Raw genomic sequence first — 18,186 nt, 5'->3', positions numbered from 1 at the left:
CAGCGCTGTGGCAAACAGCCTACAGGTCTATTGTTGGTCACTGCTTTCTCCCCGCCTGAATGACACTAGAATCGATCCGATTTCATGCAGGATTGCATCAATAACAATCATAACTGAGCCGAGGGATCGAAACCAGACGCTAGACAACACACTCACTCCCTCACGAAACCTCGGCTGAATCAAGTCAATCAATCTCCGTGACCTGCACATCACCCTCCCCCTTCTCGTCTTCTTCTCCGAGACATCTTGCAACAAACTCAATCGCTCACAATTCCAACCAATTCGTCACTCCCGCGCGCCCTCAAAGAGCCATGGCTCCTCCGGACAACTTTGCCAACTATCCCGATGTCATCCAGGGGCCGGACACTGGCTATGACCAGCGGGTAGACCACAACCCGGTGCTTCGGGGGCTGCCCCTTGCCGTGGGTGCCGAAATGTATGTGATGCCTTCATCGGGGTCTTGAATGGGGATGGTGCGGCTGAACTCTTCGTGAACACTCATTGCAGAGTCTCCCGGAGCGGCCTCATTTCACGATACTTGCTCAACAACTCGGGCATCACCAAGCTCAAAGACATGCCAGAGCTGGATCATGTCCCGCCTACTTTCCATGTATGCCCGCACCAACATCTTTCCCCTCGACCCCCCCTTCCCAGCTACTCTACACCCAAAATGCGACATGAGATTTGAATATCAGCTGATGAAATCTCTCCGCAGCCCACGGTGACGCCGCTCGGCCCAACAGGCCCAATGCTCGAATTCGAGCCAGAGCTGCTCACCTCCAAGCACACCTCCTCAAAGTCGCGCTACTACTCCGCGAGTGACTACCACGCCATGTACAAGAGCGGCGCCCTCACCCCGCTGCAGGTCGTCGAGACCCTGCTGGGCCTGACCACCGGCGGAGGCAAGTACAGCGACGCCTGGGCGGACGCCCACGGCGCCGAGAAGCTCGCCGTCGAGGCGGCCAGGGCGTCGACGGAGCGGTGGGCCGCGGGGACGCCCCTTGGCGTGCTGGACGGCGTGCCGGTGGGCGTCAAGGACGATACGGACGTCAAGGGGTATGTCAACCACTATGGCATGAAGTACAATGGCTCGCTCCCGGCGTTTGCGGTGCGGGAGGAGACGGCGTGGCCTGTGAGGAAGCTGCAGGAGGCCGGGGCCATTGTGCTGGGGAAGAATAAGATGCATGAGCTGGGATCAGGTACGGTTGAAGAGGCCTCTTATATCGGACCATGTGTGTATGAATGGACTGCTGACGATGCTGTTTATACCTACAGATACGAGCGGCCTCAACGTGAGTCTTCTCTACAAAGAACACATACCCGGATCACATCATATGATATCACGTCCATGCCAAGTCTGTGCTGTACTGACCCGATATGCATAGGTCGTCCAAGGAACACCCACAAACCACCTCAACAACGCCTACTACCCCGGCGGCTCCTCCAACGGCGCCGGATCCTCCATCTCGGCCGGCATCGTGCCCATCTGCGTCGGCACCGACGCCGGCGGCAGCATCCGCATCCCCGCCAACTTCAACGGCGTCTACGGCCTCAAGCCCAGCCACCACCGCACCATGGCCATGGAGGGCACCGTGTGCGTCACGGGCCCCCTCGCCGCCACCGCCGCCGACCTGACCATCGCATACCGCCTCATGGCCCAGCCCGACGCCGCCTGTCCCACGCAGGCCCGCTTCGCCCTCTCCCTGCCGCCGCCGCCGCCGTCGGCTGGCGGCCACCCGCGCGTCATGGGCGTCTTCCGCGACTGGTACAACCGGGCCGACCCTCCCGTGCGAGACCTCTGCGACCGGGCGCTCGACCACTTCGCGTCCCAGCGCGGCTACCACATCGTCGACATCAGCATCCCCTTCCTCCCGGAGGCGCAGGTCGCCCACGCGGGCCTCTGCATCGCCGAGATGGCCGAAAAGGCCCGCCGCCGCACCCCCGACCGCCCCGCGGACCACCTCTCCCTCGTCGGCGCCGCCAACAAGATCCTCCTCTCCGTCGGCGCCCACGTCTCCGCGGGAGACTACATCAAGGCCAACGCCCTCCGCACCGTCCTCATGCGCCACCTCGCCCACCTCTTCCAGCAGCACCCGGGCCTGCTCATCATGACGCCCACGACGCCCCTCATCGGGTTGCCGCGGGCGCCGGGGGACGACGCCCACGGCATGAGCGACGCCAACGTCACACTGCGCAACATGTCGTACATCTTCCTGGCCAACATGACGGGCACGCCGTCCGTCTCCGCGCCGGTGGGGTACGTCGACCCGGAGCAGGGCGAGGGGAAGCTGCCCGTCAGCCTGCTCGCGACGGGGGAGTGGGGGAGTGAGGAGCAGCTGCTGGCGTGGGCGAGGGAGGCGGAGGACTACTTGCATGAGACGTATCCGGAGGGACGGAGGCGGCCTGACACGTGGGCGGATGTGTTTGCGTTGGCTCGAGGGGAGCAGTGAACCAGGTTGCAAGAAAGCTGATGTTGTTTTTAGAAACGTACAGGAACAAATAACAAGACCATTTGTTTGAGACTTCTCGTCAGTTTTGGGCATCAAATCTTCGAAAGCTCATTGATCAAGTCTTTCTCTGAATATGCGGGTCAAATGACTACCACATCGGCAGTACATGAAGATATATCCCGTGAAAACCTTGGCAACTCAATCTGATTTAGAGAAACTTGGAAGCAAGCCCCATCAGCCCAGAAGGACCCTGCTCGCCTCCACCCTGACTCTTCAAGTACATCTTGAGCGCCAGCTCGCCCGCCTGCTGAATCGCAGACTCCTTGCTCGCCTCGGAGGAAACCTTTCCGTTGGCGGCCTTGGAGTCGAAGAGCTGTTATTGACGACAAACTCGTCAGCATCAGATTTCGCATTTCCGCGGGGTTATGCTAATGTCGTTTCTTATCTCGCTTTTTTGGAGTGTGTTTTATTCTTCGTCTGGGGAGGAATAGTCGCTTACCTTGCTGGCCTCGGACATGGCCAGGCCCAGGAACGCGCCCTGGCTCTGGTTGCTGCCCGTCTCGCCCTGGGTGAACTTCTTGAGCGCCTGCAGAGCGGCGGCGGAGCCGAGGCTGTGGGAGTCTAGGTTGTCGGCATCTTGTTCGTAGGTCTGCTTGTGCTTGCTGATGGCATCTAGCATGTATAACCTTGTCAACACGGAATTCCTTTCCAACAATCCTCCGCGAAGCCTTCCCGCGCCATGTTCACGAATCGTGCCCCGAGCGCACGGAGCAAGGCATAGGCGAAGGGTGTTTTGTGTTCAAAATTTTCTCACCCTGCTCGTCAATGTCGTCCTCGGCCAGCCGGTTCTTCTTCTGGCTGATGCTGTTGATGATTGTGGAGAAGAGCTCGCTGCTGCCAGACGAGCCGGCGTACTGCTGGGCCTGCTGGTGGGCGGTGCGGAGTTCCTCGTCTTCGTGGTGAAAGTCGCCGCCGGCGGGATAGTTGCCTCCGTATGCCTCTATATATGATTGCGGAGTTGATCTCTCGAGTTAGAAATGCGATTCGACGATGGGCTTCGAGCAGAAGGGGCGGGGGGAGGACTGACTGTTTCCGGGAGGGAGGTGGCTGTTTTCTGTTGTTGGTCGATGGTCAGCAATGGATCGTTATAGGGCAGCGCAACGCAACCTTGCTCGAAAGGAGAAGATGTCTGGTGATGGTGAGGGTAATGGGAGCAGGAGGGATGCGGCACATACCTTGGGAGTTGTAGCCAGAGCCAGAGCCGGAACCGGAACCGGAGACCTGCTGCTCGAGGAACTCCTTGCCAATCTTGACAAAGTTGTCCATGTTGCGATGCTGTCTAAGACCTGGGAATAAAGAACGAGGAGAAATGGAGGCAAAGAAGACGCTGTTTGACGATGATGATGATGATGATGCTGGTGGAATCGATTGAGTTCAATAAATACAGCTGCGGCACTACAACTACTATACGTAAGAGACCCGACGAAGCTACCCCGCGTATAAGCTGCGACCACAGCTGCAGAGGACCTGGCACAGCTGAACACGACTTGAGCTATTGGAAGCGCTACGGTGTCGCAGTAGGAGGGGTCCAATGGCCAGTTCGATTGCGGGGTGCGACATGCATGCTCTCGGGAAGCGCGAAGACAGATTGGTTTTTTTTCTTTCCTTGAAAAGAGTCGTCATGAGCTGTAGAATCTTTGACCGAGGTAATTACTCAGTAGGGCATCAGCTGTTCTCAGCTTGAGCCCTGAACGGCGACAGCCTGGAGATTATGTCATCAGGCCCTTTCAGGAGAAGTCGACTCGTACGGAGATTCCGTGCTCCTTCCGGGCCTTGTTACCCACAGCGATCCAACGAGGGTGACGCGTACCTTAACATTGATGCGTGCAATCGCCGACATGGCGCAAGTACCTTATTACGGTAGTACAGGACAGTACCTTTGTGAGCGTACCTCATGAAGCAAGCTGAGCCCGATTCAATCTCTTCCGCCACGTCAGTTCATTAAACGCACATTCATGCAGACACTCAACTCAGCAAGTACCGCCATTCTATGTAATACCGCATCTCCCCAAATCGTACCATGAACCACGAACAGCTTAGCACAAGCTGCTAAGATCGCAATGTCCCGCTGCGGCTGGGGAGGGTCTTGAACAAGCCATGGAAAAGCTTGGCGGCCTTTATTTTCCATTTCGCAGTCGTTCTAGCCCTGTACAGCCACGTTTTCGGTGGAGGCTTTTGATTATGGCCTGGGAAGTCGGCTGCGAGCGAGATGATCAATTGAGTCCCTTGGCTGAGGCGCTCCGTATCTTCGAACCGGGCTGCATGCAAGCATGTGTATAACAACTCCTTTCCACTGATGCCACCTCAGAATGCACCTGCATTTCTCAATCAATCGATCAATGAATCAAGGCGAAGAGACGAGAGCTTCTCCTCCCATCTTTGAAACACAGGCCTCGACTCTCAGTTCTGCGACACCAACCAAATCCCCCTGATTCGCACCTTCAACTGGCTCACTCACCCAAACAGCGACCAGTTTGCACAGTATGAAACTGCCATCGCAACTGCGCCTTGCCTCTATCCAGGAATCAAACATCAAACCAGTCCCAATGCCACTCACACTGTTGACATCCAGCGCGTGCACAGGCAAACCACCCTCCTCCAGCCCCCCCTCCGAATCAATCGTCGAAAACAACAACCCCCCCCCCCCTTTGGATGACTTGTAACCATTCCATTGGGCGGCTCGATGTGCGTCTGCGTCTGAGATGGGGAGGGCGATCCAAACGCTACCTACTAAAATGAAAAGACGAGACAGCCAAAAACCAGCCAGCCGCTTGTATGTATGTGTGGGCAATGCCAACCTTTCTTTTTCCTTGCCTTTGATTGCATCTGTAACACGCAGCTTAAGTGCAACCCTTCTGGAGAGACGGATGCTGCACGCTGCAGTTTGGGGTTCTGCGCGTGTTTCGGGGTCGCGCTGAGACGAACCGGAGGCGGCCAGCCTGGGACCCCTACCTTTTGCTCTCTTCTTGTTTCGCCTTCTCTCCTCAAGCGCAGTCATTTTCACATTTGCCGTGATCCCTCGAGAGCCTTCGAGGTTGAGCTGGGTCTCTTGTTGTTGGACATGTTTTCACCTCCGTGATCTATTCTCGGCGTGCACTCCACGTTCCAGATAGGCACTCCATACTTATCTTGACGTAATACGGTAGGTATACAGAGCGCTCAAGCCGATTCATGGCCGTATGTTAGTTGAGCCTTGCAAGATACATCCCGAATCGGCAAGTCGCTAGAAACAGCTCGTCTGGCCGAGCCGGACAGGGTTCCCTTTCAAAGAGAGGAGAAAACGGGGGAACAAAGGCAAGATTGCGGCACTCGTCATCTCGTGATGGGCCATCCGATGCTGCCGTTGTGCCCCACCGTACCGCGTCCGCGGGAGCAAGGACGGGCAGTACAGCAAGATACGGGATCACTAACAGCAACCCGATTCATGAAGCCGGCAGTCTTCGTAAAACCTGGTGGTGCTGCGGACGGACTCGGGAGATGGAAATCGCCTGGGATAAGGACGGCATGTTCGTACGGTTCGGACAGTGTTCCAGTCGGGCTGTTTATCCGAACGAGGCTGCATATACTCACCCTGTAGGGAGACTGGCACGGCATCTCGGGCCGTTGCTTGTAGTACCTGGTAAATGTAAGCGTGTGAGTTCTAGTCGTTGAGGTTTTGTGGCGGCGGTAAGGGGAGATGCAGCACTTCGCACCTGCAGAGCCTCAAGCCAAGGAAAAGCCCTCTGAGTCTCGATGATTAAAATAGCATTTTGACACACTAGAGATGCTTCTAGTACGGAGAACGCCAGTCAGTGCTCGATACTAGCTGACTGCAGGAAAGGTAGGACGCCAAAAATAATATCGCCCAAGTGGCGGCGGTCGGCTGACGCCACGATTGTTACCCGTGCTGATGGGACGAGGAGAAGCAGCAAATGGTCTTGCACGGTTCCGTCCTTATTTTGTTTCTTCCTTTTTCCGTTGGCGCGCTTTTAGAAGTTGAAGCGATCATCGTCATTTAAGATGCGACGCCGCAGCACGGAGGGTTCCGCGGTGTGGCAGTTGCTCCCTCCCTACCAACGGGCACAGCCTCGCGTCCATGAACGGCACTCTGCGCTCCCGCTCGGCTCCTACAGGACATGGAGGCAGATGCGATGGGATGCAAACAAGATGCATCGTGCTCACGGGGGCCCACTCTGCTGATCGAGGAGAGGAGGGTTGATCCATCGCATCGTCGCTGTCGTCGCTGCCGATGGCCTCCCAATTGCGAGGACTCTGTTTGGCTGCATTTACGCCGTCAGCCAGCTTCCAGTCAAAATCCAAGTAACTTCTTCGTACCTACAAGACATATTTCCTCGGCGCAGAGCACGCTCACACGCGTAAAATTTGACGGCTCTTCGTACTCCCGTATTAAAACAATGTCTCACCATGCTAATCACCTGGCTCCAGCGCTGATCACGGCAGAGGGCACCCAATTGCACCAACAGCTAAGGCAGCTCGCATGCTCCGCCCAGTCAGCCCAGCCTAGGCATGCAAGCCCCCCCCGGGAGAAGAGGCAGCCCCCCCCTTGCTCCCTTGCTCCCTTGCCTTTGCTTCCTTGGCCGCTGCTTGATTGCCTGCCTGCCGTGCGTTGCTATGCTTGTGCTTGTGCTGTGTTTTGCTTTGCTCTCCATTCGAAATGATGGTCCCTTGCGATGCCTCTGTCTCTGCTAGTACCTGTTGTACATGAAGTGCCCGATTTGCATGATAAGTAGGTACCTACCACTGGCTAGTAGAGCGCCCTCGTATGTCGTCTTGGTCTGCATCTCGATGTCGAATCATAATGGTTGATAGCGAGGCACGAGGCTGCTAATACATAAGCAAACAGCCTCTCCCGCCGCCAGACCCCCCAAAAAGCACAAGTAAAGTTCCCCCGCCAAGCGCAAGTACAAGTATCGCGGCCAAGTCGCCCCTGCCTCGCCAAAGTGCGTTTCACCTTGACCCATCCAAACCCTCGCTCCCAACCAAGACAGAAGTCGCCCCCTGGCTGCCGCTTCCCAGAAACCCAGGAATCCTCGACAGCCACTTTTCGGGGTACTCGTACTAAATTGAAGTATTTCGTACCGTACCTTTTCACTTGTACCTTCCCTGGCCAGCCCGGCCTTCGACTCGCTGCCTCCGCTTTCCGCGCCTTTTTCCCTTTTCATTTTCCATCAAATCCTGCCTTTTGCCTTGCCTGCCTCTTTGTTCCCGTCTCTCGTTTGCTCCATGTTTCCGTTTGGCCCTTTGTTGGCTCTTCTGTCAAACGACTAAGTGATTCCTATCAGAGCGATAGAGTGTCTTTTCCTTCTTCCTTCTCGCATCTTACTCAGTACTACTTCGTCTATTCATCTTCACCCCCTTCTCGACTCTCTCTCCGTCTCTTCTCGACATTTCCTTCATCTCCTTCCACCGACCGTCGTCGCTCCATCGACTTTCATCGCCCGGCCATCGCCACCGAGGCAGCGCGCGCGCAAACCGCATCCGAGGCTGGGAATGAATTAGTCGGCTCCGGTTCTTGGAGCACCCAGCACCGCTTCGCCCGTCCGTTCCATCGCTTCCCGCAGACTCCCGGTAGGAGTCGACCAGTTGCCCATCGTGGCGGCCACAATCGACGCGCAAAACTCCCTGCTGCGAGGCGACCCGGCTTTCGGCCAGAATGGCGCCCAGTACCACCACCGCTCCGTCAGCCAGAGCGGCGACTACGGCGCGGAATACGGCCAGGCCTACCCCCAGGCATCTCTCACACAAACGGCCTATGCTCAGCCCACCTACGCCGAGCACGCGAGCCTGAACCAAGAGGCAGAGACAGCTGGTGCTGCTGGCGGCACTAGCGGACGCAAGCTCGCGTTCCTCAAGGGCAGATGGCCTACGGGATTCTTGGCCATTACTGGTATCCAGGCTCTCATCAACCTGGCGTTCGAAGCGTATGTCAACCAACCATCGGCTAACCCCCTTTTTTCCTCTCTTCATTTTACTTGTTAGGGCAATGTGGCGGATGCTAAGATTGTCGCAGCTATGTGTTCGGCAAATTCCAGCTGAGCTTGGGCGACTACATCTCGGACCCCCAGGTTCAATCTCAATACAAGACGATCCCTACCTTCTTGACGCTATTCATTTTCGGCTTTCTTTACGAGCTCATCATTGTCTTGGATGCCCTGCGCATGAAAAACACCATCCAGATCATTGGTGTCTGCATCGCCAACCTGGCGCTCTTGGTCTACGCGGCCCTCCAGATTGAGCAGATTCAGGTGGCCCTCGGCATCTTGGAGGTCAATGGCGCGCTGGAGCCGGGCACCACCTCAGCTATGCTCTGGGGTGACATCAGGGCCTACCTGATTGCCAGTCCCGTCATCATTGCCGTTACCACCATCGCCATGGTCTACATGGCCTGGAAGCTGTACCAGCAGTTTGCCTGGGACATTCTCAAAAATATCGGCGCTGATTATCGCATGAAGAAGCGATTCCTTCACTACCAGGTATGAATGCATGCTCGCGAGTCGCATCGAGACGGACCCGACTAACATGCTTGCCAGATTTACATCGCCTTGCTCAAGTTCGATTTCTTCTTCTTCCTCGGCTTCATCATCCAGTTTGTCGTCGTCGTCGCCCAAAAGACCGATCCCGAATTCGCCCTCACGATTGCGACAATTCCGATCACGATTGCCATTCTGATTGCCGCTGCATTCTTCACCCAGCGTGAGAACAAGCCCGGCATGGTCGTCGTCATCGTCCTCTACTTTGGCGGCCTGTCATACTTCATCTTCAAGCTCTTCCGCATCTACGAACCCAGCCGCGCCCAATCCTACATGGCCGTTCGCAGATCCCTCACAGCGTTCGCCGTCATCACCATTCTGCTCATCATCATGACCATCATCAACGCCATCATCTGCATGCACAACTTCGGCGCCGGCCTCAAGGCCCACCTGATGGCTCCCCGCAGGGACGAGGAGAAGACGGACGCCAACTCATTCGGCATGACCGACGTCAAGTCCCCGATGCAGAACCGCATGACGATCGATTAAGGGAGCCGCCTCTGCCCCAAAATTGGAGAGTTGAAAAAAAATGTATCAGGGTCGCGGAGAGATGGGAATGTACAAAGAAACGAATTTACGAAAGGGAATGGGATGGCCCCTTTTTTATACACACATGAGCCGCCTCATACAGGCTCAGCACCAAAGGCAAACTCGGAAGGGCTATGCTTGGAAGGGGATTTTTGATAACATCCCGTAAACTAAATGGATACCAATTTTTTTATTTGCTTTGTCGGAACTTTTGTCTCTTTTACACCATTTTTCTTTTGTCTTTGTTCTATTCGTCAAGTAGGCTCAGCAATGAAAGGGGCGTTGGATCTGTGCTTCGCATGCCTCCCTGGGACGACAGCCGGGGACTTTTCGTCTGGATACCCGTGATTGTTTGATATCGAAGGATATTGGAATGAAGGGTGACTTACAGATGACCCGTGTCACTCTTTTTCTTGAGTACTATGTATTATTCGTGTCTTTTTTTTTTTAACCTCTTGTCGCTCTTTTTGACCAGAAAAACAACTTTTATATCTTATTTTCTTTTAATGTGATGAACTCCCGTCCTCTCCTTCTATTACTTTCTTCTCATACTTTGCCTTTCTATTTGTGTTGATTCTTTCTTTTGTGTATGATTGAAACCGAGTTATGCCTCCCAATAAATCAAACAAAAAGCCGAAAAAAATGTATCTTGAAATTGTTATGAGGACTGGAGTCGTTGAAAGGACGGTTGCGACTTCAGGGCTTCTGTATTACTGTGATACGATGTCATCATTCTTTCTACCTGGAGGCTTTCCTTTTTCATCTGCATTACTTGTTTGCCTTTTCTCCAACATTGACTGATTTATTTCCAAGGTATCTTTCGCATTTGAGACAGGACTGATATACGGCGATGTATATAGACTTCATATTGAGGGGTTATATTCCTATGCTACTGATCCAACCTGTGGACATGCTATTCACACCCAAAGAAAGAGAGAAATGATATAACACCGAGTGAGTCACCATGAAGAAAAGAAGAAAAAGAAGAGCCCAAGTACTCCCAAAGAACGAATGACCTTCGCTTTCGTAGACCATAAAAGGAAAAGGAATAAACCGCGACGGAAAACGATGTGGAATAACGGGATCGGAGAGTCTTCACCAAGCACCCTCGCTATCCCAGTTCATTGCTTGATACGAATGCCGCAAACTTGTAATGATATCCTGGCAGAAAAAGGAGGAGATGCAGAAAGGGAACAAAATGAGAAGACGAAGAAACTGTTAGTCTCCTCACATATACTGTAGCAGCATTATTCAAAGAGTAATCTTGATGGCATCCTTCAAATGGCCTTCTGTAGGGCAGTAGGGACACTTGTACCTGGATCCCTTGGCCATGTTGTGCAAGCTCTCCCTGCAAATGACATGGCCGCACGGAAGCATCATTGCGGGATTCTGTTCCGTAGTCTGCTCCTTGCTCACGGGGCACACAAAGATGGAGTGATAAATCATGGACGGCGGCAGCGGCGTCTCAAACGCCAGCTCGTTCTCCGTCGTCCACTCCGTCTTCTTCTCCTTCATGTACGTGGTATACTTGATGAGCCGGGGAAGCGCAATGGACCCCGCCGTCACAGCCACATACAGCGGCGACTCTGCCGAGAGGCCCAGGAGAGAGCAGAACTCCCGGGTGAAGGAGGTGGCCACGTCCTCAAAGGCCGAATCGATCTGGAAGATGTGCCGGTAGGGGGACGCCTCAATGTTGGGCGCGAAAACCATGGCGCCGCACAGCTGTTGGATATCTCTGAGATGCCTCGTCTGGAATCGTGCAAAGTGCTCTCTGGCATATGCCAGCGCGCCCATCTGGCCATTTCTCTCGTCGTCCGGAAGGCCGTTAACCTGCGGACCCTTGAATAGCCAGATGAACTGCAGCTTGCACAGCTCAAACTCGAGATTGCTCCCTGCTGCCTCTAGTCTGCTGTTGTTTTGGCGCGCCCACCTAATCGCTGGACCAAGGTTCCTGTTCTTCAGCTCCGAGAGGAGATTGTACATTTCTGCGAATTGCCCTTGTAGGTCCTCTGGGTAGTCATTTGCTCCGTGACCATATTCCCTCTCCTCCTCTTCGTACTCTTGTATCATGTCGTCATCACCGTCTTCGTCCGTCCGCGCCGTTCGAGGCGACAAGGCGTCTAATGAACTGAGGGGCGGGTCTCGTGACTCGCGTACAAACGTCGATGCAACGGAAAATTGACCCTCGCGGACGAGGTGCATGGCGATGGCGCGATTTATGAGAGCGGTGTGGTCGGCCATTGCGTCTGTTTCCATCGGTAGTTCCTTATGCGGCAGAGCCTTGCAAAAGTCAAAAATGTCAGCATTCGCCTGGCAAGTAGGCTGTGAAGGGGTGGAGAGGTTGGATCTGAAGGCGTACCTTGTCTAGGGCCTTCCCGTAGCTCCGCTGCGCCTTGGTCACGTCTTTCAGGTCGTTGTTGATGGCGTCAAGGCGGTCCTTGACCGGATTCTGAAGAGTTGTCATCGCCATGCTGATACGATGGGAGTCGGCATCGGCTGCGTGAGTGGACATGTTAGTCAGTACTCCAAGGTCCGAGGGTTGCTTGAGTTCCATACCGGCAGCAACCTGCTCCCTGGCAGCCACAAGGTAATCTATAATCTTGTCGACATCCTGGATAGCGGCTGTGAGGTTCAACTTGCGCATGCGGGCGAGCTCAGCCTGCAGCGGACCGAACGGCGAGACAATGTCCTGGCCCAGCCCAGCCATGGTCGCGGGTGGGAATATGGTGGTTGTGAAGCAATGTAGGATTCTACTGTATGAAGCCGCCCGTTAGCCTGGTTAGATAGAACATCTGGATGCGAACGAGGGGAGTTTCGGCCCTGCGAATGGTTCTCCAGAAAGGTTTGTTTGGGTTCAGGTGGAGGATTGCCGGCAACGGTTGGAGGTTGTCATCCAAGTACCGTACGAAGTACCACGGGCAGCAGCTTATCGATAGGGTAGATGGCGAGAATGGGGAATTATGCAGATAAGCATAGCAGTGTGTCATTATGCATAACTGTGTCCTGAGACGCTCCTTGTAATTATCGCTGTATTACGTGATACTCCTGACTCGATGTGTTGCATCAAGACATGCACCTATCGCTTCCTCGTCACTTCAATTTCGTGTTTTCCTGTGAGATGGCATCCCGAATCATCAAGGAACTCGGGATCAAACCGAAATGACCAGCATGTCATGCCATGTGTTTTATGTACAGACTGTCACTCCCTGCTTGCCGTGATTGCGAGGCCTCACTAGCAGCCTCGGATCAGCGGTGAGCCCCGTTAAGGAGGAGCAGGCCTGCCCCGCTCTGGAGCCGGAACCAAGTTTAGCTGCAGGTCCAAGATGCATCAACCAAGGGCTTAATAAGGCAAAGCCAAAAAGGCACCGAACGACGAGTCTGGAGTAGCGGTTGATGGTGCGCTGCCACATTGCATCACATGCGGGCTCTCAGCTGGAACCGTTGACCAAGGTATTGACTCTGAAGGCTGCTGCTCTGCCGTTCGTTACGAGCACCTCGCCTGGGAGTGCCGTTGCAGCACATGCACAGCAGCCACCAGACAGCGGCCGTGTGCAGTGTGCAGTTGCGCAGGCGCCCCCAGATCCCAGCATCGCCAGGCCAAGATCCCGGCTGTTTGTGCCCTCGAAGATGCTCCTTGATTAGCCCGGCCCGGCCTTGAACGCCTCCAGGGGCTGGCGAACTCCACAATGTCCTTCATGCCGTCCTTCTCCCAGGACGGGAGGGTCTATCGAGACGACGACCACTCCGGCCTGGCCAAGCTAGACCGACGAACCTCTCGACTTCTTCCCCCCGATGGGCCCTCGAGTCTCCCCGAGATGCACATGGTCGACACGGCACATCGCGCGGAACCCAGCGCCAAACTGCCGCAGCGGCACCTGGTCTTCCCGGATCCCATCGCCTTCAAGTAGGTTACTCCGGCTAGAGATCAGCATCGCGGACAGCAGAGCCGGCCACTGACCGTCTCCCAACTGCAGGTTTCTCGAGAACGACCCGTGCGTGGAAGTGGTCCATCGACGAAGCGTCCTCCGCGGCTATGACCTCTATCTCGTCGAGCAGTGGGCTTGCTCGCGGCGGCCCCCGACTTTGGTGATTGCGACCTACACCGGCAACGAAAAGGATTCCATCGTCGTCGGGGTGCTGGCGGTGCCGGCAGACGAGAGCTCATTGTCCGAGGAGGTCCGACTGTATCTGAAAAAGACGGAGCAGAACCACGCGAGACCGAAGAATACCGAGCTCGGAGAGCTCATGGTCACGAATCTCAGCGGTTTCCCCTCTTCACTCACCGTCATTGCAGTGCCCGAGGGCGATCTCCGACAATACCGGAACCTGTTTATCGTCAACGAAGACTTGAAGCGCCTAGGATGCTCTGGTCGGTCTGGCCTCACGCTTACGGAACCCACCGAGGCCACTCAGTCCAAATTTCAGCAACTTTACAGAATCAACGACCGCGTTCCCTTGAAAGAGGCGGTGGTGGAGCTTGTCAAACTTTGCCAGGTCGCCTTGTACATGTTCGATAAGCTGGACCACGCCTACATCGACGGCCTGCTTTGCGATGTCACGGAACGGGCGATTAGTAACTGGTGGACCGAGGTTGGGGCTGAACACTACAACTACGAGCCGACAGATGGGATTCTTGGGCCGTCGACCGTTGCAGCCCTGCTGGGAATGTTGATGGGGGCGCGAAATCGACTGCACTGGCAAGGCGCCCCCGTTCCAAAGGATGTCTTTGACCTTGAGGGCACCAAGCGCGGCATTTCCTACTTCCAGAAGGCTCTGAAGCTGGAAAGGACACGACGGCTGGACCAGCAGACGCTTTTCAAGCTGCACACAGCAACCACGAAGGCGGCAGTCAAGGAGGACTGGGGTGTACAAAAAGCCATCAAATCGACGGTTACGGAAATTGGAGGCAAACGAGGAGAGATTGTCATCGACATGGTGTCTGGAAAAGACAAGGCTGGCCTTGCTGACATCGAGACCGTAGACATTGACAAGTTTGCCGGTTTGGTATACGGCGAGCGGCCAAGATGGCTTTGGCATGGCAAGCCGCGCCGGACTCCGGTAGGCCAGCCTGAGCATGATGATCAAGACATGGCTTCACCACAACCAAAGGCGGACGCAGCCACCCAACCCGGAAAACGAACACATTCCTTGCCAGCAGAGGATGACTTGGAGATGAAACGGAAGGACGAACTGCTCTCTCCAGATGCTGGAAACGCCATACGCCCTACCATGAGCGTGATGGAGGGCCCAGCAGAAAGAGATGCTTTGCACAAGACTGTCTTCAAGAGTGTTGCTGGGAAAATGAGCGACGCCCGGTCAGGCTTTGGACGCTTTAAAGAGGCAGTTGGCGCTAGAGGAAGAGGCCATGGCATGCGCCTGTCCATCTCAACAAAGGAGGATGTTCTGGAAAACGGAAACGGCTCTGCCAACGGATATCAGAACTTGAGCATCCCGCCGAGCCCCGCTGCCGTGGTTAGCCGGGCCTTTACCTGGAAAACGAAGCCGGAGGAGTATCTCTCGGCTATCAGACGGGGAGACCCTGACGCTCTGCCTGGGCTTGCAGCGGTGTCCTCGCCTTCATCAACAGCGGACCTCAAAGCAGCCAGGACGCTTGAACACGAGAGGAGGCCGAGAGATTCGGACAGGTCTTTGGACATTCTCAGCCCCGACATGCACAAATTGTCCCATCAGAGGACGACTTCGGCCGTGCCGTCCATTGGAGAGAGCTACGTCGAAGCGATTTGTCCCCAAATCAGGGAAAGGTCCAACGTGCGGCAGCTGGCGCTTTCAAGACGCCATAGCTGTGATGCAGCAGAGATATGCACGAGGCGGGTGCTCAATGAAAACCGGTGGGCACGCCGTATGTCATTTGGCGACGCCGAAGAAGCCGTTTTGACATGGGACGAACTCGTCGACCTCATGGATGACACAGACGACGAAGACGAGGCTGAAGCTCGAGCGGTGAACGCTCGCCGTCTCGCACAATACATCGAAGGCATCGTGCATGGCATCGAGCCCTGGGTCAAAGAGAGGCTCAAGCTTCTACAGCTTCTTGATGACAAATACGGCAGAGACAAGGCGGAGATACAGAACCTACATCATCAGTTCAGCGAGATCTATCACCGAGTCAAGTACAGCTCAGACGAGATGCTAGCCGAGGAACGTGCCAGCCTGACTGAAAGCGTCAAGGAGATTGAGATCCTTGTGGCACGCCTCGATTACGAGATCAACGCGCTGGTACAGAAAATCAACGACGTGGAAGACGGCATCCAGAACTTTGAGAGGCAGGTCGAGGACGTCGAGAGACGAGCAGAGGATCTGAAAAAGCAGCTTGAAACGGAGAGTTGGCTGCATTGGTTCGTTCGGACCCTGACTGGTGTTGGCACCGGCCCTCATATCACCCGATCTGCAGGATCATGAGGACTCGCTTGAGAGTTGTACACTACCCCCTTGTCGATGTTTGCTCTTTTGCCCTACTTTAATCGTCTTTTTTTCTGAAAACTGGGTTGTTGGAGTTGGAAACTGATTCGCACATATGGATTACACGGAACCCGGCGTTTAAGAACCATCTGTCATGTTTTTCGTCTTTCTTGCAAGAGGATAGATACCATTATGCAGAGAGGATGTTTGCTCGTCACGATGACGAGGCTGCAACCTGGGCAGCACCTAGTATACTTGTTTGATAGCTTTATACATCTTGACATGATGACATGTACATCCGTGATCCCGTAATATCAAAGCCCGTTTAAAACGCATCCATTTGCATTTCCTCCTCCTCCACCCCCCCCTCTCTCCCTTCCATATAATCGTACAACCAAACATCGTAACGTCCCATTCACAGCCCCTCGGAGGAAGCAGAAAAGAAGAATGAAAACACCCGTGTATCTTCAACTCCGCATCGTATATCTCAAGAGAAAAAAGACGCCTAGAACATGCCACCGGCCTGAGGTCCTCCGCCCATAGCCTGGCCCTGCTGCTGCATGATCTCGCTAATCTTCATGGACGTGTCGAGGAACTTTGCCGTGCACCGGTCGAGGCAGACGGACTCGCCCTTGTTGAGCTCGCCCTCGCGGTAGTCGGTGGGGACGCACTTCTTCTGGCACGTCTTTTGCAGGCTGTTCCGTTTTTTTTTTTCAAACAGTTGGTATAACGACTACCCTTGGGTTGAGAAAGGAGAGGAATTTGAGGGGGGAAAGTACCGGTTGTATGTATCAGCCATCATGCGCATCTCGCCCTCGACGGCAGCAATCTTTTGCTCCGAGGTGGGTTGGGGACGACCGATTCCCAGGAAAGACATGATGTATTGTTATTGTTCTTTCTTTGTTTCTCTCGGCGAAATGGGATTCGAGGTTTGTGAAATAGAGGGCGTCTGAAAATTCGCAATTAATCTTCGGGTTCGAGGTGGATGTCGTCACAGCTTTGGGGATGCGATTTGAGGTTTGGGTGAGGAGCAAAATTTCCCTTACCGGCAGCGACTCGAGATTACATAATGCGTTATCGATAAAGACTATACTATCGCTGAGCTGCACCTTCCCGTCCGTGTTGTACGACGTGTGCTTGAACGCATAACATGGTATTCTAAGAGAACGACACTACACACTCTCTGTGCTAATCTACTATACTGAAACGGAACAAGCTGATTTTGGTAAAACAGTTTCTCGCCTGTATGCACACCAGGCAATGAAGTGATAGGCGTCTCCATTCATTGCGCTGACGAGATACCTGTGGTGGGGGGGGCCGTAAAAAAAATGTCAGATATCATCAGCTTCGTTGCTTTAGCCTGCCGAAAGATTTCGGTCAAACTCGAACAAATCCTCAAGTGTTATTATTAATAAGCAGCAGGCAGCCTTCATAGAATAAAGACAAGTCTTTTTTTATGTAACAAGGGGTGTTACAGAAGGGGCCTTTAGGCTGGAATGGGAGCTTTGCTGCTGCTTCTGTTAGAATGTCAACCACCTTGGTTATAAAGGCACCATCGGCGAGGTATTGGGATGGACGACTGGGCGATACGGGGAAGAGAGGACGTGCTTGGCGTGGCTGGTTGCATCCTGAACGAATGCAGCTGGGCTTGACTCATCTGGAACCTACCCGTATATTACAAGGTAAAACTGTCCGTATAGAGGTCTGTAGAGAGCATATAGCCGCCGAAAAGCGAGCCTTGTTAGCATGGGCCGCGGTCGCTGGTTGTTGCCCAGCCAGATAAACCGCCAGTATTAATTGGCACGGCATGGAGCCCTCACGCCATCGATTGTGTAATAGGCCTATGACGGTTACGACAGGAACGTGCCACAAGGGAGGGGGAAACGGATGACGGGAAGAAAAGAGGCGTCAATCCCCTTCTTCTGTGTGGCCCTCTGTATCAAGCTTTTTTTTTTTTCCAGTGGCCCGTCATATTTGGTTTGTGATCGGGGAGGACGGGAAGACGGAAGGCTTGTGGTAACACGGATTGCTTTGCCTTTGCGGAGGTGGGTAAGCTTTTTGCACAGATGTGCCAGCCAGCCCAGCCTTATCTTGATATTGGGGCGGCTCCTCTGCGCACGTATACTAGGCAAATATGTAAGGTATCAGCGGCCCAGCGTGCGTGTGTGTGAAGTGCGTGTGCGAGATGCAGGACAAGC

The 18,186-nt window shown here is 54.5% G+C and overlaps 7 protein-coding genes across 7 annotated transcripts; 4 read left to right on the top strand and 3 right to left on the bottom strand.

Moving 5' to 3' along the window:
• Positions 1-311: 311 nt before the first annotated feature.
• On the top strand, positions 312-2,450 carry CCMA1212_005616 (Fatty acid amide hydrolase; the record flags this gene model as incomplete). The annotated part of the gene is made up of 5 exons (XM_073702870.1): positions 312-436; positions 508-610; positions 716-1,199; positions 1,276-1,292; positions 1,386-2,450. The coding sequence occupies 5 exons, from the start codon at positions 312-314 to the stop codon at positions 2,448-2,450; spliced, it is 1,794 nt and encodes a 597-aa protein (XP_073558461.1).
• A 208-nt stretch (positions 2,451-2,658) lies between these two features.
• Positions 2,659-3,776, bottom strand: CCMA1212_005615 (uncharacterized protein; the record flags this gene model as incomplete). The annotated part of the gene is made up of 4 exons (XM_073702869.1): positions 2,659-2,823; positions 2,950-3,122; positions 3,265-3,450; positions 3,686-3,776. The coding sequence occupies 4 exons, from the start codon at positions 3,774-3,776 to the stop codon at positions 2,659-2,661; spliced, it is 615 nt and encodes a 204-aa protein (XP_073558174.1).
• Positions 3,777-7,733: 3,957 nt separating this feature from the next.
• CCMA1212_005614 (uncharacterized protein) lies at positions 7,734-9,529 on the top strand (the record flags this gene model as incomplete). Its single annotated transcript, XM_073702868.1, has 4 exons — positions 7,734-7,741; positions 8,036-8,431; positions 8,521-8,983; positions 9,041-9,529. The coding sequence occupies 4 exons, from the start codon at positions 7,734-7,736 to the stop codon at positions 9,527-9,529; spliced, it is 1,356 nt and encodes a 451-aa protein (XP_073558463.1).
• Positions 9,530-9,702: 173 nt separating this feature from the next.
• Positions 9,703-9,924, top strand: CCMA1212_005613 (uncharacterized protein; the record flags this gene model as incomplete). The annotated part of the gene is made up of 1 exon (XM_073702867.1): positions 9,703-9,924. The coding sequence occupies one exon, from the start codon at positions 9,703-9,705 to the stop codon at positions 9,922-9,924; it is 222 nt and encodes a 73-aa protein (XP_073558165.1).
• Positions 9,925-10,819: 895 nt separating this feature from the next.
• On the bottom strand, positions 10,820-12,275 carry CCMA1212_005612 (Protein RMD5-like protein; the record flags this gene model as incomplete). The annotated part of the gene is made up of 3 exons (XM_073702866.1): positions 10,820-11,848; positions 11,928-12,064; positions 12,125-12,275. 3 exons carry the CDS (start codon positions 12,273-12,275, stop codon positions 10,820-10,822), a joined length of 1,317 nt encoding a protein of 438 aa, XP_073558164.1.
• Positions 12,276-13,254: 979 nt separating this feature from the next.
• Positions 13,255-15,988, top strand: CCMA1212_005611 (Protein STB2; the record flags this gene model as incomplete). Its single annotated transcript, XM_073702865.1, has 2 exons — positions 13,255-13,472; positions 13,543-15,988. The coding sequence occupies 2 exons, from the start codon at positions 13,255-13,257 to the stop codon at positions 15,986-15,988; spliced, it is 2,664 nt and encodes an 887-aa protein (XP_073558460.1).
• A 505-nt stretch (positions 15,989-16,493) lies between these two features.
• CCMA1212_005610 (Mitochondrial import inner membrane translocase subunit TIM10) lies at positions 16,494-16,865 on the bottom strand (the record flags this gene model as incomplete). The annotated part of the gene is made up of 2 exons (XM_073702864.1): positions 16,494-16,683; positions 16,768-16,865. The coding sequence occupies 2 exons, from the start codon at positions 16,863-16,865 to the stop codon at positions 16,494-16,496; spliced, it is 288 nt and encodes a 95-aa protein (XP_073558294.1).
• Between the last annotated feature and the right edge of the window lie 1,321 nt (positions 16,866-18,186).

This window comes from Trichoderma ghanense (assembly GCF_004382785.1).
Source record: "Trichoderma ghanense strain CCMA-1212 chromosome Unknown scaffold_6, whole genome shotgun sequence".
Taxonomy (NCBI): Eukaryota; Fungi; Ascomycota; class Sordariomycetes; order Hypocreales; family Hypocreaceae; genus Trichoderma; species Trichoderma ghanense.
The sequence above is the reverse complement of the archived record's forward strand: the minus strand, read 5'-3'. Positions and strand labels throughout refer to the sequence as shown.